The sequence below is a fragment of the Fusarium solani genome (genome assembly GCF_023522795.1).
Source record: "Fusarium solani strain SB1 chromosome Unknown bctg00000002, whole genome shotgun sequence".
Taxonomy (NCBI): Eukaryota; Fungi; Ascomycota; class Sordariomycetes; order Hypocreales; family Nectriaceae; genus Fusarium; species Fusarium solani.
The window spans coordinates 86,588-109,658 of record NW_027072155.1 but is presented as its reverse complement, the minus strand read 5'-3'; the positions used below and the strand labels follow the sequence as shown (position 1 = coordinate 109,658).

Genomic DNA, 23,071 nt, shown 5'->3' with positions numbered 1-23,071 from the left:
GCGCTATGGCGGTAGCAGACATATAGGTACCATGAAGAAATTGTCTAATGTTAAGTGATGCGCGGAATACCCTTTTTATTCTGTACAAGATGGAGCAATCCCACGTACTCGGCTAACTACCTGCACACATTCAAGGGCAGCTCTCAAACCTCTGTTCTCTAGACCCACTAGCATCACCCATCTGGAACGTCGGCTTCCGTCTCCATTTTGGGTACGGGTATAAATCCATGAGGACAGGGATATCCGCGGAACGTGGTCTTCCGTGTCCAAATCGGGACTAGACCATCTTACGATGAGGCTCCCGGCTCCCCGGTTCCGCATGCGGCATATTGAAGCCCGTTGGATTTGCCGGTGAAGTTCTCACTCTGGAAGGGTCTGTTTTGTCAAAAGGTGGGTTCCTTGGTCACCTGTGATCTGATGGGTTAAGACGGCCCTTCTGTGTGAGATGATTGAAGGAGATATGGGTCGAGAAGTTGTCACTTGATGGCCTTCTTGTAGCAAGACTTATTAGACCCAATGATCCCTGGCAAGCCAAGTGATGTGAGAGGTATAGGTACGTTTCAGTTAGCGGGAAATCCCCTACACCTTGCACTGTAACACAGCAGTTCGGATCGGTCATAATTGAGGTGCGGAATCCGTTGTCCGCACCACCGTAACGCGGCTGGACAAGTTTCCCGCTAACTACCTAGGTTAGTTAGTTTTTGGGCACCTGAGCGGGCATGATGGAGCGATCCAAACCAAGCATAAAAAGTGAACGGGGCCACACTAGATCTTGGCTTCCTACATCCTCGTCGATCATATTCTCATCTGTTATCACCAGAAACTTTGACTTCTTCTCCATAAAACTCGTGGATCGTCATCTTTATCGCTGGGGGCCACCATAGTTGAACAACCGCGATGGAAGACAAGATCGAACCCCACATCCACCATGAAGGCGACGAGGTAATAATCAGACATTCAATTCACCTCGAATGTGTCTAACTGAACTGATTTAGGGAGAAATCGAAACCAAGGTCGTTGGTGGCCACGAAGCTTTCCAGAAAGCCATGATCCAAGACCCCCCTTACGCCTGGTCCAGAGGCCAACTCTTCACCTACCTCTTTTCCCTCGTCGGCTTCCTCTGCAGCACGATGAACGGCTACGATGGCTCGTTGATTAATAATCTCCTTCAAAACCCCTGGTTTCGGGAAAAATATGGTGTCGACAACAGCGGTATCTGGGCGGGCATCGTGTCTTCCATGTACCAGATTGGTGGCGTGGTTGCGCTGCCCTTCGTCGGACCCGTCATCGATGGGTTCGGCCGACGCTGGGGCATGTTTTCTGGTGCAGCCCTCATCGTAGTCGGCACCGTGATTCAGGGCCTTTCGCATAATGCCGGTGGGTTCATGGGTGGACGATTCCTCCTTGGTTTTGGGGTGTCAATTGCAGCATCTGCGGGGCCCATGTATGTTGTGGAGCTGAATCATCCGGCATACCGTGGACGTGTTGGAGGTACGTTGTATCCTGCGATAAAAAGACCAAACGCTAACCCAGCAAGCCATGTACAACACGCTCTGGTTCTCTGGAGCCATTGTTGCCGCCGGCTCTGCCCGTGCTGGCCTCAACACTGGAGGCGACTACTCCTGGAGACTCATCACCTGGCTCCAAGCTCTTTGCTCAGGCCTCATCATGATAACCAGTCTGTTCTTGCCCGAGTCGCCCCGTTGGCTATACGTCCACAACAAGCTGGACGCCGCTAAGTCCGTCCTCACACATTATCACGGCAATGGAAACCCAGACTCCCCCTGGGTGAAGTTGCAGCTGTCCGAGTACGAAGAGGCACTGAACATGGACGGCGCCGACAAGCGCTGGTGGGACTATCGTGTTCTCTTCAGGGACCGCGCTGCAGTGTATCGCCTGTGCTGCAACCTCGCGGTATCCATCTTCAGCCAGTGGGCCGGAAACGCTGTCTTGTCCTACTTTCTGGGTGCTGTCCTCGACACGGCTGGGTACACGGGCACGATCGAGCAGGCAAACATCACCTTGATCAACTACTGCCAACAGTTTGCGCTTGCTATTCTCGGAGCCTGCCTGGTTGACAGACTCGGCCGCCGACCGCTGCTGATCTTCTCGTTCGCTGCTTGCACTGTGGTCTGGCTAGGCATGACGATTGCGTCGTCTGAGTTTGCCAAGTCATATGTTGGAGATGATTCCAAAGGCGACCCGATCTACACCAACCAAGCAGCTTCCAAGGCGGCTTTGGCTTTGGTGTTCATCTTCGGCGCGGTTTTCTCGTTCGGAATTACCCCTCTGCAGGCGCTTTATCCCGTCGAGGTTCTCTCATTCGAGATGCGAGCTAAGGGCATGGCGTTTTCCAATTTGGCCGTTAATGCTGCTGGACTGCTGAACCAGTTTGCATGGCCGGTGGCGATGGACAAGATTGCGTGGAAGACGTATATCATCTTTACCATCTGGGACCTCGTTCAAGTGGTGCTGATCTACATCTACCTACCCGAGACCAAGGGCCGTACTGTAAGTTTCAACGCGTTCACCGAATGAAACCCTTGCTAATGCTGTGACAGCTGGAGGAACTTGACGAGATTTTTGCGGCTCAAAACCCGGTCAAGGCGTCAACCCAGAAGAAGGAGCTTGCTGTTCACAAGGACGGTGGTGTGGTCAACTTGGAGAAGGTCTAGAGCATCGGAGCCGCGCCGCGTGATCGAGCCCCATTCATAGTACCCCACTCGTTGAACCAGGGTTTCTTATTGTCAGCAGTTGGATATGAGTAGATTGTGCAACAATTATGAACTCCTGTAATCTCTAAATACACCGCAAGTGATGGTGTAGTGTCATTTACAATGCCTATTTCCCTTAGGCAACATTTTTAATTGTCCTCGGGACATCTGCAGGCTTACATAACTGCGCTCCCACGTGCGCAAATGCTCGGGACTTGATGCCACGATCGTGTGCTGTCTAGATTGCTAACCCTGAAAAGACACGGGGCCGAGGTTCCACTAACATTCGAGCTTCCTAAACTGGCATAGCATTGGTCCATGAGTTTTCAAGTGCGGGAGATCAGCTGATTGACAGGATGCGGGGTGGATACGCGCGGCCAGGTTTCAGACACGTCCATGTTGGCTCTTGAGAAGTGTTGTTGTTCTTTGCTCCTTGTGCAACCCTACCAGCCTTCATGCATCCCAGTCAGGTGACTATGATATTCTGTTAGGTCAAAGGCTCGTCTCGCGTGGCGGTTCTTGTGGTCTGGCCACTCCACGGCCTTCCCCCCGCCCCCCGAATGCCGATCTCGACTCCTTTTCCCGGCTTTCCTCGGACAGGCATGGATGCATATGTACCCCAGGTCTTGCCCTTGGCCCACTCCGGCCATTCTTATTCGCCGTCTCCTCTTTTACTGTCGACCTGGGGCATTCTTAACCTCTCCAATTCTTTCTTGTCTTCCTTATCCCCATATTTCATCTGCCTCAACTCCACTCATCGCACACTCTGAGGCCGATGAACAACCCTGGATTGTCCCAGCACCGAACTCTCATCAAGCTAAATACGGACAGCCTCTAACAGAATGTTTTATTCTTGTATGTCTAATAACAATACCGCACGCTAGGCCCATGCTGATCGACACAGTCCAGAGTTCTCAGAATGAGGATTCACCACTCCAACGCAGCGCCAATAACAAGCCTGCCAAAGGACTCCATGCCTGCGTCGAGTGTAAGCGGCGCAAAATACGCTGCGATGGAAAACAGCCATGTGATCGATGCCAGTCAAGGCGCTCTCAATCTCGCTGCGTCTATGACCATCATCGCCAGCGGATCGTCCCCTCAAAGAGGTTAGTTATTCGAACGTAACCCTCGGAGTGACAACCCATTAGTAACTCCCCTGCAAGGGTACTCGAGGAGCTTTCCAGAATTTACAAGACTGCCGCTCTATCCTGAGTCGTCTCTTCCCAGGACACGACGTGTCATCACTCCTTCCGCTCTCGCGTCAGGAGCTCTGCCAACTCTTGGACCAGCCATCATCGCAGTCAACAGAGCCTATAGAAACCCTCCCATCACCAGCGCTCAGCATGTCGAAAATCCAGCTGCTCGACGTCCAACAAATCCCAGCGGGAGATGCGGAGTGGGACGAAGAACGACGAGAACGAGACCCCTTACCAGCGGAAGCTGACGATGTCAACGGCCTGTCCCTTACACTGGACAGACAGGCGTCATATCTCGGAATATCATCCATCAAAGCAGCTTTCGGGGTCATGGTCAAGATACAACCGCAATTAAGAACTTCACTTGCATCTCTCCAACGGAGTGGTTCCAAGAGGACCCTGGAACTCCCTATCCCCCAGACAGGTCATCTTGAGGAGACGGCCCCAATCCCCTGGACGTGGAAAGGCCAACTACTCATTGATAACTATTTCAAAGGTGTCCACGTCTTTACGCCTATGCTCGACGAAGTTGCCTTCCGCGCCGACTACCTCGGCGGCCAGAGATGCGATGCACCTTGGCTCTCACTCCTCAACATGGTTTTCGCCATGGGTGCTATAATGGCGACAAAGTCGAGTGACCTAGACCACTTCAAGTTCTATGAGAAAGCTATGAAGCACCTTAGCATGGGCGCGTTTGGGAGTAGCCACATTGAGACGGTTCAAGCGTTGGCTCTGCTCGGAGGCTATTATCTCCATTACGTGAATCGTCCAAACATGGCGAATGCTATACTGGGCGCCACAATCAGGATGGCGAGCGCACTTGGCCTCCATAGAGAGCCGGTGGCTGGCGACAACACAAATACTGCGCTTGTTGAGATGCGGCGACGCACTTGGTGGTCCTTGTTCTGTCTTGATACCTGGACCACCACCACAATGGGCCGTCCATCTTTCGGGCGCTGTGATCCCTCGATCGACATTCAGCCCCCTCAGATAAGCATCGATCAGGTGAGGTTCCAAGTCCAAATGCAAGTCCCCAGCTTCTAACTCATGTTTCTACCAGGAGGAGCGAGACTCTGCTCAGCACGCAGGAATCATGCCTCTGCTAGAAAACATCCAGTTTTGCAAGATTGCAACTCAGATTCATGATATGTTGGCAGCCACCTCTCAGCAGACCGCGGAAAGCCTGCAACACCTGGATGGCTTATTGGTCGGCTGGTATGAGCAGCTTCCCTCGATTCTTCGTAACCGGGAGAGTTGCGCCGAGCCCCTACATCTTGCTCGGTGCGTCATCAAGTGGAGATACTTGAACCTCCGGATGCTTCTTTGCCGCCCAATCCTCCTCGCTGTAGCCAGCAGCGACAAAGATGCGCCAATAAGTGAAGATGACCTTGCTGCGATAGCAACTTGCCAGGAACTTGCGAGACAGACGATTGATGATGTGGCGAGTGGCTGGACGAAGCATCAGATGTCAGGATGGAATGCGGTCTGGTTGCTTTATCAGGCAGCAATGATACCTCTTCTTAGTATCTTGTGGCAGCCGCAAAGCCCATCTGTCGCTGATTGGCAGGCTCAGATCGAAAAAACTCTGGAAGTCCTCGAGGCGATGGAAGATTGGTCGCTCACAGCGCGTTGTTCGCGGGACGTGGTCAGGCGGATATATGAGGCGAGCTGTCAGCTTTCAGGCCAGAATGAAGACGTTTCTGCAGTAGAGACAGACAAGTTGCCAGAATTTATGGAGGATGACTTCTATGCTTGGGCGGAAGGGCTCGAGCTGGACCATATGGTAGATATGCTGGATCAAGAGTGGCAATGGGATATAGGGCCAGGGCAGTAGCATACATCAGTAGTCCCAACAAGGGCAGGCCTCTAGGTTACTTTGTTTTGCGGTGTTGTAGTTGGGAACGTTATGTATGTCTCCTGTGACTAATGGCCTCTTTGAAAGACGTCATCGATGACGAGACAGAAGTCACAATAGAACCTCGGAAGACTAGCACTAAGAAACAAAGAATCGGACGATAGACCAAGAAGAGTGTGTTTAACACATTCTACAAGCTCACCAGCCACTCACAACCTGTATAAGTTATCGCTATTAAGATTGTGAAAGTCGGAACAGGAATGGGTCAATATTTAAGGCGTGAAATTGCTGTCATGCGCAGCGTCAAGCATGTGAGTTGCGCAGCACACAACCCTCTCCACCTTGGTTGACAGCTATTCTGAAGGGGACTTCAACGTCTGTAGAAATACATGGTTCTGCTACTTGATCTCAACATCGACTCCTCCGAGGTCAGCATCATCGCACCTGTCCAGCAGGTAAGGGTGGCTCGACAAGAAACGCCCAGGGTGAAGCGCTCCCTCTTTCAGTTGATCATATGAAGTCGGCGAAGTTGTACTTAAATATCTCACTAGCCTTCTCCAACTTCTCCTTCCACTGCGGGTCAGAGCCCTGTTTTTTAGTAAGGACTTCCTCAAGAGTTTGCCTACATTTCGACATGTGAGTTACCAATAACCTCCAGAAATACTCGATGGTTAGATGCACGTACCAGTAAGCCATTGGGCTAAGAATGTAATTATCAGGAGCTTTCTTTGTCAAAGCATTTCTTATCGGGTCTAGGAGGATCTCTTGCGGAGTCAGCTCCAAGTCACTGTTGCTGTCCTCGTGGCCCTGGGCCCCCCAGGCTTGATCCCCTCCATTGTTGTCGTTGGTGCTATCCCACAAGTCAAAGAGAGCAGCGGTAAACCTGCCCTCATCTGTTCTCATGTTTTGAGACTTGCTGCATGAATAGAGCTCATAGTTTGTGGGATTTTGGCTGTCGTCCTCGAGGATACCATCCTTGGCATCTTCCATAATCAGTGCATACGCGCTAGCGAAACCCTCGCCGAATGCAACCTGAGGATCCTGAGGTTTGTCGGCGCATGAATCATGACCGTCAGCATTGCCGCCACCGTAGTATATGTAGTGCTCCTGTTGCGCAAGATAGGTGAAAAAGTGGCCCCATTCATGAGCTACAACCAGACGAGTGGCTTTTGTGCCAACCCGCATCATGGATCTGCCGTCTTCGCTGAGACCGAACGCTCCATATTTGTTCTGGGTATCCGGGTATATCGCTGTAAGCAGCTGAAAAGGCAAGCCCAGCTGTACCGTATTCGCGGCCAGATTTCGAAGAACTTCACTAAGTCGCAGGGATGGGTTGGTGACGTCGTCTATATTCACCGTCAAACTGGTCGGCGGTTGCTCCAGATAATTTTTGATGTATTGAATAGGCTTGTCCGGGTCCTTGTCATCGCCAACAATGATGTAGCGAGAGCCAGCAGGTCTACCATCAAGTATAACAGTAATGTCAAAAGCGACCCCCGTCGTTGGCCAGGCAGGGTCCTGAAACTTGGCTTTTCCGTTGTCGTCGGTGACTGCGTTGATGCGCATCTGGCCTCTTAGGGGATGCTTATAGCTGAGCCGTACGGGAAGGTTCTTTATCGGATAGGTTTTTTTTATCAAAAGTGTATATGAAATCAACGTTAAGAACTAGGCCGTTGGCCACGAACGTTGACTTGGGGTTTGTCAAGGGCTGTTGAACATTGGCACTGGGCTGAGAGAAGCCATCGCTGTGTGTCTCGTCTACGTGAGCCAAAGAATGATCGGAGACAATCGGAGTAGCCCACGCATGATGCGATAGTGAAACGGTGATGATGTTAGAAGTAAGAAGTCTCGCCAGCTTAGAGAGCATCTTGGATAAGTCCTGTATCTCTCTGATGTGAATGAAGAGGGTGTTTGAATGGAGATCGCCGGAATGCAGGGCGGAGTCATTGACAGAGGGATAGCACCTCCTTATTAAGCTCCAAGCTAGAACTCACGCGATTTGTGCAAACTCGGGACAGCTGTATCCTTACTGTGTGTCACGAGGTTACTTCTGAAAGTCACAAAGTAACAAGAGCAAGAGGACGAGGAAGGATGTCGTGCACCCAGATTGATTGAAGGAGGTGGTCACGAATGCCGGCATGTAGCACATACCTAGCTCCCCAGGGCCCTTCCTGGGCGAGACCACGTACAGAAAAGAATCTGCGCTCAGCGTCTGAGAAGCGTTGTGGCGCTGATAGACATCGATAGTCTATCGATAGCCTTATGGGTCGATCAGCTCCTCAGTCACTGGGCGGTTGAGGGGGGCGTTACCAATTTGGAAGCGGGAACTGCTGGGCTCTGCTCAGCTGGCCTCTAACCAGCCCTCGCACAGTAGTCTTACCAGGCTCGGGAACTTGCCAGCCTCATCGTAAAGGCTGGAACGTCAATATTGAGCCTGTGTTTGAACGAACTGAAACTTGCAGGAAACCATTTGTCCAGCGGGTAACCCCCCACCCTTCCTGGAAGGCGATCCAAAAACGGAGGCGGCACGGCACGGCACGAGGCGGGTGGTAAAAAAGGAACACATCCTCATTGAGAATGGCGCCAACTGTATGGTCACATTCCAGCACAATGACAGAAATTCTCACTGTGTTAGCATTGGGATATGATGTTATGATGTGTTGACATTGTATTCTTTGTTATAGTTGAAGCCTGGCCCTCGATGGGATAACTGCGCCAGGAGATAGACAGAAATCCCTTGGGACGAATTGACAGAGGCCCTGTCCCGTCTTCCACGCCGTCGGTGCGTTCCCCACGTTCCCTGATGGCATGCCAGCTTGGTTCAGGCCGAGGCCTTAGACGGAACCATATTGAGCGATATCGGGCGCACTGGCTAACTATTAGTTGCCCCAGCCGCTGCCGCTAGCGATACAGCCCATCGTTCAGTTGACGCGGCTGAGCTGAATTAAACGCTCATCTGATCCAATGCGGCAAGTGGCTGGACATTAACTCCCTTTTTGGACTGCAGTGAACACCAATAGACACAAATTATCGGTGATGTGTTTAGTTTCGGGGTTAGTCTTTGTCAAAGGCCTCGCAGAAGCAGGGGGGGCCTTCAATAATTCGTTGGTGAGATGGTGGTTTATTCGCGCTTGTTCTAGAGCTAGATTGACGGGATGGACTCGAGCCTTCACGCGGGCAAGCTTACCCCTCGCTTGTATCTAGTTGCGAAACTAGCTTTGACTTAGGCTCGTCCTTGAATCTGGGGTTTCTTGCGAAGGATCACGCTTCGCCAGAGCAAAAGAGAACGCTCTCTTCTTTGATCCCAGGTAGGGGCATCTATCTATCAACCTTGATCCTTGTCATTAAGATTGACGATGGGATCTCGGAGTAAGCTCGGTGCTGTGCCACAGAAATCATGAAGTCTTTGAAGCCGAGGTAGAGTGGACCAGTCCAAGCCTTGCCTGAGTTAGATGTATCTAGTCTCCGCGCCTCTAAAGCGATTTCTTGTCCAACTGCCTTTCAGTGCCATGGTTAAATGTCGTAAATAGCAGGGCCCTGCTATCCAAGTGCAGCTGATAGGATCTAATACTTTGCCACTTTGTGATGTCTCACTTGGCAAGGGAATCTAGAACTCCCAGGTTTGCATCGTACGATCATTCGTCTTCACGTAGTCGCCATACGTCAGCCATGGATGCCCAGCATCTTATCTTGGTCCATAAAAGTCGACATCACATTACCTATCCATACTATCACATTGGGAACCATCGATAGTGCCAAAACCATTGACTTAGCTCAGCGCCTAACAGAATGACTTCCCCGAAAAGAAACCTCATGATTCCCCGGCAAAGCCATGAGATCAAGCGTGGTCAGTTCTATCCATGCTCGCTCACCAGATGTGCGACAACCAGATTCAGCTCCCAGCTACCACTGAGAAGGTATTATGCGAACTATTCATGTAAACAACGCCGCTGTGCACATTGCAAACAAACATCTATATAATCTCTTTGCTGTATCGTTCTGTTCTATTACCTGAACCTCAACCCTTCACATCTATATCATCCTTCTCACTAGAATATCAACTTCAACGATCAGAGATCTATTTCAACGACATGTCTACCACTCCAACACCTTCTGCCGCTGCGGCTGCTGATAAAGGACCTTTGATGGATCAGCTGTACGACCAACTGAAACAGACATTTGGCAACGATGAGGGTTCTCTGTTTCAGATGGAAATGCCCACGCGGGTACTCGAGATGGGAAACTACTATTACAACGGTAGTGACACCATCAACTCCCAACAAGTGAAACCGCCTGCTGTTGCCGAGGCCGAGTTTCGTCTCGCGGACGGGATGCTCGACATCTCGAAATTGGTGGGAGGCCCCAATGGCGGCAAGCTGTCTGAGCAATACAATGAGGTCCTTTTCTCACTTGCACCCGCCAACGTTGAGACGAGCTCGGCGTTGCAGTCAATGGCTCCCGATCAGCAGCATATTATGGACTGGCTGTACGAAGAGGTCCCAAATATTGACCCTCCGGCCAGCGATCTCCTCAGCATGATTCCCGACGACCTTGGTCTTCCTAAGAAGCCCCCTGTCATTGAGCAGAAGCAGCCGAGTGAACACGTCAAAGCACTGAGAGACCCCCTCCAGACCCCAAAGATCCCGCGCATTGATCTCTATCAGAAGCTGCTGGACACGTATGAAGCCGAGCGCTTCCGGTGGGCGCAGTTCAAGAACGACTCCAGGCCGGATGACAATGCTACGCAGGACAGATGGAATGCATACGACAGTAAGTGCTACCCTCATCAATTGAAGGTTTGTGCGATAACTTGGAGTTAACACCCATGCCAGGACTCCTTACCATGTATGCACCTGTCATTGATTCCAAGCTGGAGGGACTTTGGTCTGTGCTACTTGTCAGGGGACAGTGTAAGTTCGCCAACCAGAGACATGTGGCTGCACCAGGTACTAACATGTCCCATCTCAGATCATTGTGTGAGGAAGTACATCTCGTACCTCGATATTGAGACCGCCAGCGAAAGCTTGCAGAGAGCCAAGTAAAGTCTCAGGGCTTCGGTTACTCGCAGCATCGACGACACCGAGGACATCTACCCCGTCTCGTTCACACCAAACAACTGGGCCAAGTACCTCAGCACCAACTTCCGTCCCGAAGACCTGCTCTCCAATGTCGACTACACACGCACGCAGCTTCAGAACGCTACCAAGGAGCGGACGATTCTCATCATGCGCCGCGACGCCCTTGTTAACGGGCGCCAGGACATCAAGGCGCTGGAAAAGGCCGCAACAGATGCAAGCAACGCCCTTCGAACTGCCCAAGTGAACATGGTCAAAGGTTATGGGGACAACGCCATCAGCTGCATTCAGATGTACTTTGATGCAGTGTCCAAGAATGCTCAAAGCAAGACAGCTGCCATCAAGGGACTCACAGACACCAATATGACGGAGTTGAACGCAGCTCTTGAGAAGACCTCTGAGCCGAAATTGAGCCCCGAACAGTGGAACTCTCTCAAAGACATGCAAGCAAAGTGTCTGCAGAACCAGGCCAACGTTGCGACTGCCAACGATGCCCTTCTCGATGCCCAGATGGCGGCCTCGCAGGCTCGCGGCTCGGATCCTACAAACGCCCTCGAAGTCATGAACGAGAGGATCACGTCGCTGACCATGGACATCGACTACTACAACAAGATGCTTGAGGCCTCGAGTAATCCGATGCAGGTTCCCATCACCGTCGCAACTGTGGATGCTGAAGGGAAGCCCATTACAACAACGACCGATCCTGAAGGCAAGAGAGCTCCCGACCCGGCCCCGGCTTTACCCCCTCCCAGGATGGCGATGGGGCCTCAGTCTGGACAGACTTTCTCCTTTCGAGCAAAGCCTCCACTTCAAAGTCAACCAATGCCAGCAGTAGTTCGGTTTCACACACTGACTGATCCGTTGGTCTGTGGTTTGGTAGTGGATCTGGACACAGCGACTCGTCTAGCACCGACACATCCAAGAAGGCTTCAACACAGAACACCAACATCCAGATTGGTTTCCGTGCCATGAAAGTCACCATCGATCGGCCATGGTTCAATGCCCAACTGCTCGGCCGGACGGAAGAATCCATGCATTTCAACGCAGCCAAGATCTCTACAGGCAAGCCGCAGGAGGTTCACGACAAACTTGACAAGGGGGAAACCGTCAACGGGGCTAACTGCCTCCTCCCAAGTTGGGCAAGCGCCTTCATCGTTGTCAAAGATGTACACATCGTTATGAGCTCGGCTTCGACGTTTGACGCTAGTGAGATCAGCGACATGTAGAGCTCATCCTCATCCAGCGGTGGATTTCTGTGCTTCTCGGCATCCAAGAGCAGTTCCAGCTCAGACCATCGGGAGGCGTTCTCAATGAGGAATACCGAGTCTGACATCTCGATCCGTATCCCTGCCCCGCAGATCCTTGGCTGGATCTCTCAGCTGGCGCCCGAGGACCTTTCAAAGCAAGACTACGTGCCGTTTGACGCCAACGAATTTGTGAAGCCTCCTCCTGTCAGTAACGGGACTGTCACGGCCTAAGATCTCTAAACTCGTAGTACAGAAAATGGGTAGCAACACTGAGCCAGAGATGAGGTTGAGTGTCGCAGGACAAGTGATTTCGTCAGGAGTTAGATACTACTAGTGCTTCAATAACATTCTTCGAATTATATCTTTTAGATGTATTAATGGCCGTGTCTTTTGACGTTGTGGCTAATGGCCTCTTTTGGAGGTCATTAACTTTGGGATTGAGAAGAAACCCCCAAAATATTAGTAAAACACATTCCCCAAGGCTGCTTTGAGCGTCATTATCGCTCGCAACCTCTACTCAACACATGACTTGCTCTCTGTCGGCTCAGTCTGACCTGATGCACAGTCTGAATCCTCTAACGACCTCCCGTGAAGTTTTTTATTCTTATTATCTGCGATGATGACAAGAAGTCATACGCCATAACAGCAAAAAGCACAGTCATTAACACATGACGGTATTAAAACCCAAGGCCGTAAAACACCGTAAATACCCTAAACCACCATCATATATCGTAAAACACCGTAAGCCAGTACAGGAGAAAAATGAGAATGCTTTAGTTGATACCCAGGGCCGTGTGGCGAGAGACTATGGAGTGTACCCCATATTGCTATATCATGAGCCATCAAGCCAGGGATGCACTCTCATTCCTAGTATTGCCTGTCCTGCTCGCAGCGAGCTCAACATGCAGCGGATTAATCACGCTGCCATTGTCTTGTTTACCATGATGGCCTCTCCGTCAATGTGGATACGTCTGGCGTATTATCAAAGCGACGAGCTGCTGAGGAACGTCTGCAGGTGCTGCCATGATGGTTTATATAGACTGAGAAGTGAGAAACAGAAAATATCAGGCAAAATTGTCTGACAGGAATCAGAACTTGAAGCTATCGCTCTCGTCTCAGTCCCTGCCTTTGGCCTGCAAGATCAGACGGAGGATTTAGGTAATGGGTAGAGGAGGCTATGTCTCAGAACAGGGTTGATTCGATTAATCATCTTGGATGATGGATTTTGTATTAATGATCGATGAAAGGGCTCCGCAACTCCGCAACGCGGCAATTAGCAAACACTCACTGCTATAATAATATAATTAATAGTAGAAGTGCGTGAGGACCGACATGACTTAATCTCGGCGAGAAGTTAACAGGATCACTAATCAGTCTGTCAATCTCATACGTTCGGAGCCGATGTGTGGCCATCTGACCCCTGTCAGAACGTGCACGATACCCATACTAAGTGTGCTTGTCTAAAACTCTAAATGGCTTTCCTTAGAATAGTTAGCCAGTCGGGCATTCTAGAAGAACCCGACCCCGGCTCCGGGTGTACCGACTCGAGAGCGGCTCTTGGCGCTCCCCGAGCCAGCTGCCACGTTAAGAAATAACCCTCCAATCATAGCATTGCTACAGGACAGGTGTTTGACTTTGTAGAAGACAACGGCGGTGGGCATCGTGGGGCCGATCGTCCCGCAACTATTCATGAAATCATACCGGTGGTGCTGTATAGTATCCGAAACCTGTCAGGCAGCGGCTGGTTCGGCCGAACACGTCTATTTAAACACGCCTTGGACGCCTGGTATGATATGCTTCATCACTCTCAACAACAATCGACTTTAACATTGTACATCTTACTCTTTACAAGACTAACCAACATGAGAATTCACGCCGCTGTTCTCTCAGCCCTTGTGGCTTCCGCCATGGCAAAGCTGAAGTAGGGCTTGCACCTGTGTAGCGTCGATTTCAATTTGCTAACAAGTTACCCTAGCACGCAATATGACAAGCACTTGACTTCCCTGACTTCACTCGTTGACCCGCCGGCGCCGTTGGCACAGAATGCTCGGACCGAATTCGTCAGCCTGAACGGTACCAAACTCGCCTATAGACGATTCGGCAAGCGTGGCGGCAACCCTGTCCTATACTTCAACCATCTGCGGGCCGCCATGGATGTCACCGATCCTTTGCTGTTCAACTACATCGCCCAGTACCGAGAGGTGATCCTGTTCGATGATATCGGCGTCGGCCACAGCGAAGGCGAGGTTCCAAGCTCCGTGGAGCAGATGGGTAACAACGCCGTGGCCCTCGTCAATGCTTTAGACCTTGACAAAGTTGTCGCGTTCGGGTTCTCTCTCGGAGGCGGCGTGGCTCAATACGTCTCCTGGACATATCCCGACCTCGTGGAGAAGGCAGTTTTCTCCGGCACACAGCCTGGAATCGGCCCCAACATTACCGCTGGGCCACCCGAGGTTTTCACAATTGCGTCTGAGGAGGGTGAGCCCACAGAAAAGGCCATGTTGACACTATTTTCGAAACCACCGAAACCAGCCTTGCCGCTGGACGGGACTGGTTCAAGCGAAGGACCGATCGCCGCGTCAAGGGGGAGAAGCTCAGTGGATCTGTCTTGGAGCCCGGCGTGACGGCACAGCTGAAGGCGATCTCTGACTTCACCGCCGATCCCAGCAACTTCGGCAAGCTCAAGGATATCAAGGTTCCTGTTCTGGTCACCAACGGCAAGAACGACATCATGGCGCCCACCATCAACAGCTTTATCCTGCAACAGGAGTTGTCCAACGGCACTCTGCACGTCTACCCTGACTCTGGTCACGGACACTTGTTCCAGTTTCCCAAGCAGTACGCCCAGGCCCTTCAACAGTTCCTCGACGGCTAAGGGTGATAACTATGTTGGCGGAAGTTTAGAGGGCCAGGTAAAATTTTACTTTGTCTCCAGCAAGGGTTAATTACGCTTTGGGTGTTATAAACTTGAACGCAGTAGTCATGTAACATCTACTTTAATTTAATTCTATTACCGCCATGCTATTAGACTTGCTACTATTCGTGCTTACGTATATATTACTTTATTACATAACTCAAAACTTATCTCTATTAAACTTAATAAGATCTCTAATAAATAGCTATTAGCACCTTGCTTGGTAGGGAGAGGATTAGAAGGGGAATATCTACGTAGTTTATATATGGTGGTAAGTAGCGGTGAGGAGCATACCCTCTATTTTCTCACATGGGCTCGTAAATGCAATGATCCCTGATACGAATAAAGAAATCTATATCTCCAAGCAAGGCGCTTATCCGCTAAGCCGAACTCTTACTCATAAAAGGCCCTCTACAGCATCGAGACAGGCCTGGCAGCATCAACCTCCTCGTCATCCCCAAAGAAGACTCTCACAGGCAGCCACGAATCGTCAGCAACCTTGAAACGATCAGGAATATCCGAGAGGCTGGCCATCTCTCGATCCGTAAGCTGCCAGCCTCTGAGCCCAAAATTGGCCTCGATGCGCCCCTTGGCGACCGACTTTGGCAGCACACTTGTTCCCCTCTGCAAGCCCCACATCAACAAGATCTGCTGCGCAGTGCGGCCGTGGGTCTTCGCGATTGCGATGACGGTCTCGTTGGAATATATTGGCGAGTTAGTGCTGCCGAGCGGGGAGTATGCTGTTGTGTGAATCCCCTTGGACTCGTTGTACTTGACGAGCCTGGAGGAAGGGTTGAAAGGATGGAGTTCGACCTGATTTACTGCCGGGGTTATCTGCAAACGTTAGAGCCTGTTCTAGGTAGAATCGTCTATGTAGATTACCTTGCAGCTCTCCGCTGACAGTAGCTTGTCCAGGTTCCTTATACCAAAGTTGCTGACACCAATGTTGCGAACCTTGCCGGTACCGACGAGCTTCTGCATATCACGCCAGGTATCCACAAAATCCCAGTCTTTGAGGACCTGCCCATGGTTGTCGGGATCGAGAGCAACCGGCCAGTGCATCAAATACAGATCAACATAGTCAGTGCCCAAGTTTTCAAGGCTCGTGTTGATTGCCTCAGAAACACGGTGGTGGCAATCATTATCCAGCTTCGTGGTGAGCCAGATTTGCTCTCGAGGGACCCCGGATGCCCTGATGCCTGCGCCTACTTCCTTCTCATTGCCGTACGCAAATGCCGTGTCGATATGACGGTAGCCGCACTCGAGGGCCCATTGCACGGCGAGTTCTACCTCGCCCGGCTTGGACTGCCATGTACCAAGACCCAGGGCGGGCATCGAGTCCCCGGTGTTGAGAACATATTTCTTCCTGTTTGCTGTTAGTCGACATAGAGGACTGGTCGATTGGTGCACTTGCGTCGTGTTTTCTAGGTATGTCATGGCGGGAGAATCTGCAACGGAGCAAGTTGGAAGGGATGGGGGAAATATTGCGGTAGAGTTAGGGGCTCTTCGTGTTTATATATGAGGTGGTGTTCGGCGGGCCCACTTGGGATCTCGACAGGAGAAGGTCCAGGCGAGGTGCATGATTTTGTCCGCTGGGGCTCTCACTAGCTCTGGTCAATGCAGGGTGGGGTATTGGCCTCTGAGAGTATCTAGACCTGATTAAGAAGAGGGGTTAAGAGTGTAGTCTGAGCTCCGCCCTAGCATCTCTGGATGTGGATCAAGGGAACTCTGGTCTCCAGGCTGATCGTCTGTATTGGCAGTGTCAGTAAGATAAATACTGGGCCATCGAGAGGTACTCAAGTAAATACCAGAATGGAACAGCTAAAGAAAAGCGGTATGCATTTTAATATGGACTTATAAGACCCAATTACACTTGATTTATGTCTTGGTACCGTAGAGTAGCGTTGCAAGCCCTCTCTTCGCTTGGGATACTGAGACCCCGTCATTGCACTATATCAAGTCGTAAGTATTGTTTACATAGTTATCGCACTATATTTTTGACATCTAGGATAGCAAGAGGAAGTGGTCGACGTCAGTGGGGAGGGAGCATCAAGGGAAGCAACGCCACTGAAAATTGTAGGGCAAGTATAAAAGGGCCCCCAATGTGCATAGACACCACCGTTCCTGGCAACGTGCATGCTTCTTAATATTGCTATCAACTTATCGCAACCTTCGCTCTCTTGTCTAGGCAAGACAGTGGTTGCCGTGTTTATATCAACCAGCGCCCGCACAGCAATCGCCTGACCCAGACACCTCTTTTTACTGCAACAACTAGGTAGTGTAAATGAACGTCTTCTGCTCAAAATCGGTCTCATCCAAGAATGACTCCATCACATCCTCGTCCCGATCACCAGCAGCAGCCAGGTTTTCAGCATTCTTCTTGTTCTGCCACGCGGCAATGGCCCAGTACGCCGCCATGATGGCCATGCAGACGCCGTAGCAGACGATCATGGAGATGGTGCCGCCGACATATTCCGGAGCCTGGTTGGCGCGGAACGTCTGGGGGCCGATCAGGTTGCCGACGGCGTATCCGATGTACAGGATGGCGAATACGACCGACTTCTTGGTGTGACCGGCGGTATTAGCCTGGGCCAGGCCGATGCCGACGACATAAGGACCAAAGTAGGTGTACAGGAGATACAGACCAACCATCTGCCCTGCAAGGTTGCTTCGGGGGAGGGCGAAGACGACGGCCGTGCCCACGATAGGGACGAGACAGGCCAGAATTGTGACCAGGCAGCGACGGTTCTTCCACTTGGCAGACAAGAGCGAGAAGGTAAAGGAGGCGATGGTGGACATGACACCGGTCGGCATGGTGAGGAGCGATGCGTCAACGCCAGAGTAGCCAAGGCCCTGGATGATCAGCCCGCCAAATGTGACGAGGCCGCCGTTTGGGATGTTGATGGCGATGTTGAAGAAGAAGAGAAGCCAGGTCTTGGGGTCGATGACTGCCTCTTTGACCTGGGGCCATTTCCAGACGTTGTTGGAAATACCAGTCTTGTTGGCAGCCAGGCGGTTCACGACGTGGTGCTTCTCCCGATCGTTGAGGAAAAAGGCGTCCATTGGGGTTCCGGGGAGCCAGATAAATGCGATGATTGACCAAATCATGGAGACAGAGCCTAAACCAAGCTTGATGAGTGTGTTATATCTTTTGGGAGGAGCCCAGCTATGACTTACCGGTCAGGATAAACAGATATTGCCAGATGGCGAGCGGCGCACTCTCAGGAATGTGACCAACAGCCCAGGAGAGGAAGCCGTTGATGACAGAACTGGCAGCAGCAAACACAAGGGCGTTTCTAGGGGGCTGCTCCTCCTTGAGGTAGAAGCCAGCAAGCATCAGGGAGATGCCGGGGACGATAATGGCTTCGAAGGCACCTGTTTTGTTGCCATTCTAGTCAGACACAAGCCTCCCAAAAGGCGCTTCCTTGATGACTTACCCATCAAGAACCGGAGAGCGGCGAGCCCTGCAAAGTTGTGGCATGCTACCATAAGCAGGGCGCACGCGGACCAGCCCATGGAGCAGGCGGAGAGATACTTGGCGCTCGGGAGGCGGTGGATGAGCCATGTCGAGGGGAACATGCCGGCAAGTGCCTGCGTAGATCCTGTCAGCTTGGTTTATTCTCTATCTGGAGAAGAGGATGACCAACACCCAGAGGGAGAATGGAGCCGAGCCAGCTGTACTGCTGACCGATGAGGTTGTTGTCCTCGCGGAGCCCGTAGAGCGCAGCCGTGCCGAGAGCAACTTTGTCAATGCTATGGAGAACAGGGTTAGATGATTGCATCCTATTTCACTAGTGAAGGCGCTTCTTACGCTCCTAGAGTGGCCACGAGGAAGAGCTAAGGAGCCATAACCGTTAGTATTCATTCTTCTCTAGGTCAGAGCTTTCCATACCATTGGCAGCAAGATCCAGTCAATCTTGCGCATGACCTTCTTCTCCTCGGCAGGAGTGAGAGGCTCATAGTGCTCAGTGCTGTTGAGGTAGACGGCCGCCTTGTCAGCCTTGCGATTGTCGAGCTTCTGAGCCTCAATCGTCCCGGCTTGTTGAATGGACGGAGCCTCCGAGATGGCGTGCTTCTTGTCGTCCGACTCTGGGGCGCCCATGGTTACAGGTGTGGTGAGAGGTAGTGATGATGGTTATGGGAGAGATGGATATTGAACCTGGACGTTTTGTTGTAGGAGGTTGCAAGTTTTGGTGGGTATCAGGAGGGTTCTTATGCTTTTGGTGTGAGGCTAAGAAAGGCAACGTTATTATCGGGAATAACTAGCACGCGCCTAAGGGCAACCCATGATAACGCCTCGGGTCAAGGATTCATAGTCTTGGAACTAGAGGAGCACAGTGAGGGGAAGTCATGACATTCCGGGGTAAGACGAGATAGCTCCCTGCTGGACTATCCGATCAAGGTTCCCCGGGGACTCGAGCCGTGAACCTCCCCTGATAAGCCAATTCCAGGGTCTCCAACGACATGCAAGGTCGTTTCGACCTTCCCTCCATCGCGCCGTGCCAAGCCTGGATGCGGGGAAGATGGTAGTCACTACTATTGGCTGATTTCGGTCGGTAGTGGGGATAAGGTAGCGGTACAATCTCTCAAAAACTCCACACGCCAAGATAACAACAGCAAGATTATGGAGGCCGTCAAAGATTTGATCAGGCAGAGAATGATTGCACCCAGCAAGTCAGTTCAATATCAGCTGATATCTATAAGGGTAGCCGATATCGCTCAACTGCCAAGTAATCACCGTTATTGCAAAAATATCTTGCAATATATCTGCTAGCGTCCCTCTCACGTTATCTTCCCCTAACCAGCCAGCCAACAGGGCTGATAACTCTGTTTCCCAATCATGACCGAACTCAAAGAGGCATCTATCCTGATTGTCGGGGCCGGCACCTTTGGTCTATCCGCAGCCCTTGACCTCTCCCTCAATGGCTACCGCAACATCACCGTCCTTGACAGGGGCAGCGATATACCCTCGCCGTACTCGGCTGGGTGTGATCTCAACAAGACTATCCGCGCCGAGTATGAAGACGACTTCTACACTAGTCTTGCACTAGAGGCTATCTCAGCCTGGAAAACACCATTCTTTGCGCCGTTCTACGCTGAGCGAGGCCTCGTCGTCGTCAATTCACCCACCGGGCCGAGCAAGTCAGAAAACTCGGTCAACAAGGCTGTTCTCACGCTGAAAGGCCGCCCGGAATACCCTTCCGGCACTGTGAAACAGATCAAGTCGGGGCAAGATGTGCGATCTATTGTACCCCAATTGACAGGACCAATGGGGGGGTGGCACGGCTACTTCAACAAGTACGGGGGATACGCCCGCGCCGGAAGGGCCATGGCCAAGATCTACGCGACCTGCAAGGAACGCGGCGTGCGCTTCGTCCTCGGAGAGGAGGATGGAAACGCGGTGTCATTGCTCTTTCACGGGAAGCGATGCAAAGGCGTCAAGACAAAGTCTGGCCGTGAGCACCTCGCTGCCCACACAATCGTGTCCCTGGGCGCTCACGTCGGCCGTCTCATACCCTCCATCACGCCCCAGATCACCGCCAAGGCATGGGCCGTCGCTCATATTCAGCTCACGCCCGAGCAGGCGAGGAGTCTAGCTGGCATCCCCGTCGTCAACTGTCGCGACCTCGGCTTCTTCTTCGAGCCGGATGCCGAGACGGGGCTGCTGAAGCTTTGCGCCCACAGAGCAGGCCTCACCAACTTCGAAGTCTCGGACCACGGCCGTGCAAGTCTCCCAGCCACCAGCCGTCGAGATGAAAGCACGGCCACCTACGTCCCGGGTGAGCAGATCCCTAAGGAGGACGAGGACAAGATTGCTGCGCTGATCGCTGCGACGATACCTCAGTTCTCCTCATTGCCTCTGCAACGAAAGTTCATCTGCTGGTGCGGCGACACGACAGACTCCAACTTTATCATCGACTATGTCCCGGATACCGAAGACAGGTCGCTGATGGTATTTTCTGGCGATAGTGGCCATGCGTTCAAGATGCTGCCCATTGCTGGACGCTGGGCGCGGGAGGTCTTGGAGCAGGGGGAGCAGAAGATGGGGAGGTGGAAGTGGAAGGGGAGTCTTGAGGGAAAGGTAGACGACATCAGCTGGAGGTTTGGAGATTTGCAGGATGTAAAGGATGTGCCAGCTTGGGTTGGCGAAGGGGAGTGCAGGATGGAGCAACTTGGAGGCCATCAGCTCAAGTCGAAGCTGTAATGCGGTCCATTGAAGTAACCAAGGGACGTCCATAAGAAAAGTCGGTAGATTGACATAACGACAAGGATTAAAAGTGGCTTCAATTCTTCTTCCATCCTATGCCAGGCTTAGTAGTTTACTCTTTGTCTCTACCAGATCCTCCCAGCTCCCAGCCTTGCCCAAATCCCTATCAAGCCACACGTCCATAACCACATCCCTCGCCCTCACAACAAATGCAAGCCACCTCGCCTTGATCAGGCTGTCAAACTTGTCCAGCACAAGCCGCCGATCATCCTCGTTAGATACCCCCAGGGTGCCCACGACGAAGAGGATAAAGGTCAGCGACGGTTTGGGTGGAAGATCAGCGAGGAGATCCATCACCCGTCGTGTCAGGGCTTGAATGACGGGTGACGTGGGCGTGGCGTTGTCGATGCACGCGTACAGGTAGATGAGGGAGCATAGTCTCTTGCCCTCGGCTACTTGAAGCAGCACGTCGTTGGACTCACTGGCGTCGTTCCCTGTTGAGATCCGCTGATGCAGGCCCTTGAGGCCATCTTCAATGGAATCGCGCCGTGACTTGATGGAGGGGTCTGTTGCATCTTCTTGGCCATCGTGTACTGCAAGCGGTCCTTTCTCCCTCTTCCTAGAGTGCCGTAGATGCATTATCAAGGTCCCAATGGCTGAGACTTGTTGTATCAGGCCCCGAGAGCAGGCAATCATAGGATCGATCTCGGCTTCGTCGTCGCTGGCAAACCACTCGCCCGGGTCGAAGAGGGTCTCCTGAATCCAAGCCGTGCGGCTCATGATGTCGTGGGAAACGAACCACATGATGCAGAACTGGCGAAACTTGTCTGGCTCGCACACACTAGGTTGGCGTGGCCAGACCATGCTGCACAAGACTCGGGCAGCTCTTAAATGAGTCATCCAGACAGTCGAGCACAGGATCGCAATGTCGTTGCATGAGAGTATGATTATCGTGGTGAGGATCGAGGCTGAATGGCCCGACGCCGTCGACCAGTCGCCCTGTGCAGCCTCGATCTCCATCCTCAGGCCTTTCAGGGCCCGGCCTTTGTTCTTGACCGAGGCCACGCCGTAGGCATCTTTGGCGGCAGGGTTGGTGAAGGCGGCCTCGGTGGCGGCCCAGCTGAGGAGGGCGTGGAACAGAGGCTCCGACGTGAAGGACAGGGGCACTACAAACTCCCAGTACGGGTTCTCTTTCGTCGAGTTGCTGAGGCCGGGACACATGTAGCTGACGAAGAAGTCGAAGAGGCGCAGGTCGGCAGAGGTCTCGGCAGATGGGAATAACGATAGCTGGCTGCCGAACCCTGGATGATGATTGCTGTTGAATGCGGTGTAGACAGTCTCGTCTTCTCTTACTCTTGCAACTTCATCTTCGCCCTCGGCCTGGTCTACACTCAGAGGGCCAAGGTGCTGTGACCCTTCGGCCCTGCCGACATCGGCACTCGCTCGAGGCCGACGCCGAGGCTCTTCAAAGTCAGTCGTGGTTGTGTGCAGAAAGTAGACGTCTCCGATAAAGCTCTTTGATTCAAAAGGTTGACTAGAAAGCGGAACCTTAGATGACTGGCCATAGACACCTGCGGGACCACAGTGAGCACCGGGCGCGTTCCACGGCTGGGGGAGGGAAAGGGAGGTACCTTGTCGTCCAAAGCAGATGCCCCTGGCAAGGGCCTCTTCTCTCCACAGCAGCTTTACTCCGTACTGGCACGCGTGCTTCCACCGAGCACAGTTGCTGCAGACGGGTCTCTCGAGGGTGCACTTGATGCGGCGCTCTAGGGCACGCTGGGTCAGCCTAGGTCGACTGGGGGGACCGGGGGGATGATTGCCTACCCTTGCACTTCCAGCAGGCATTCCTCCCACGCTTCTCC

At 52.2% G+C, this 23,071-nt stretch overlaps 9 protein-coding genes across 9 annotated transcripts; 5 read left to right on the top strand and 4 right to left on the bottom strand.

The window, feature by feature from the left end:
• Positions 1–897: 897 nt before the first annotated feature.
• MRS44_003994 (uncharacterized protein) lies at positions 898–2,675 on the top strand (the record flags this gene model as incomplete). The annotated part of the gene is made up of 4 exons (XM_046277969.2): positions 898–942; positions 996–1,491; positions 1,538–2,511; positions 2,562–2,675. The coding sequence occupies 4 exons, from the start codon at positions 898–900 to the stop codon at positions 2,673–2,675; spliced, it is 1,629 nt and encodes a 542-aa protein (XP_046124024.2).
• A 958-nt stretch (positions 2,676–3,633) lies between these two features.
• Positions 3,634–5,744, top strand: MRS44_003993 (uncharacterized protein; the record flags this gene model as incomplete). Its single annotated transcript, XM_065622007.1, has 3 exons — positions 3,634–3,820; positions 3,942–4,915; positions 4,971–5,744. The coding sequence occupies 3 exons, from the start codon at positions 3,634–3,636 to the stop codon at positions 5,742–5,744; spliced, it is 1,935 nt and encodes a 644-aa protein (XP_065478079.1).
• Positions 5,745–6,163: 419 nt separating this feature from the next.
• MRS44_003992 (uncharacterized protein) lies at positions 6,164–7,632 on the bottom strand (the record flags this gene model as incomplete). Its single annotated transcript, XM_065622006.1, has 4 exons — positions 6,164–6,209; positions 6,301–6,387; positions 6,451–7,376; positions 7,423–7,632. 4 exons carry the CDS (start codon positions 7,630–7,632, stop codon positions 6,164–6,166), a joined length of 1,269 nt encoding a protein of 422 aa, XP_065478078.1.
• A 2,224-nt stretch (positions 7,633–9,856) lies between these two features.
• Positions 9,857–12,318, top strand: MRS44_003991 (uncharacterized protein; the record flags this gene model as incomplete). The annotated part of the gene is made up of 5 exons (XM_065622005.1): positions 9,857–10,535; positions 10,598–10,649; positions 10,834–11,700; positions 11,748–12,062; positions 12,120–12,318. The coding sequence occupies 5 exons, from the start codon at positions 9,857–9,859 to the stop codon at positions 12,316–12,318; spliced, it is 2,112 nt and encodes a 703-aa protein (XP_065478077.1).
• A 1,631-nt stretch (positions 12,319–13,949) lies between these two features.
• Positions 13,950–14,962, top strand: MRS44_003990 (uncharacterized protein; the record flags this gene model as incomplete). The annotated part of the gene is made up of 3 exons (XM_065622004.1): positions 13,950–14,008; positions 14,063–14,554; positions 14,620–14,962. 3 exons carry the CDS (start codon positions 13,950–13,952, stop codon positions 14,960–14,962), a joined length of 894 nt encoding a protein of 297 aa, XP_065478076.1.
• Positions 14,963–15,412: 450 nt separating this feature from the next.
• On the bottom strand, positions 15,413–16,438 carry MRS44_003989 (uncharacterized protein; the record flags this gene model as incomplete). The annotated part of the gene is made up of 2 exons (XM_065622003.1): positions 15,413–15,835; positions 15,884–16,438. 2 exons carry the CDS (start codon positions 16,436–16,438, stop codon positions 15,413–15,415), a joined length of 978 nt encoding a protein of 325 aa, XP_065478075.1.
• Positions 16,439–17,272: 834 nt separating this feature from the next.
• MRS44_003988 (uncharacterized protein) lies at positions 17,273–19,103 on the bottom strand (the record flags this gene model as incomplete). The annotated part of the gene is made up of 6 exons (XM_065622002.1): positions 17,273–18,120; positions 18,179–18,376; positions 18,439–18,603; positions 18,645–18,754; positions 18,813–18,838; positions 18,894–19,103. 6 exons carry the CDS (start codon positions 19,101–19,103, stop codon positions 17,273–17,275), a joined length of 1,557 nt encoding a protein of 518 aa, XP_065478074.1.
• Positions 19,104–19,841: 738 nt separating this feature from the next.
• MRS44_003987 (uncharacterized protein) lies at positions 19,842–21,206 on the top strand (the record flags this gene model as incomplete). Its single annotated transcript, XM_046277968.2, has 1 exon — positions 19,842–21,206. One exon carries the CDS (start codon positions 19,842–19,844, stop codon positions 21,204–21,206), a length of 1,365 nt encoding a protein of 454 aa, XP_046124017.1.
• Positions 21,207–21,302: 96 nt separating this feature from the next.
• MRS44_003986 (uncharacterized protein) lies at positions 21,303–23,054 on the bottom strand (the record flags this gene model as incomplete). The annotated part of the gene is made up of 1 exon (XM_065622001.1): positions 21,303–23,054. One exon carries the CDS (start codon positions 23,052–23,054, stop codon positions 21,303–21,305), a length of 1,752 nt encoding a protein of 583 aa, XP_065478073.1.
• Positions 23,055–23,071: the final 17 nt, after the last annotated feature.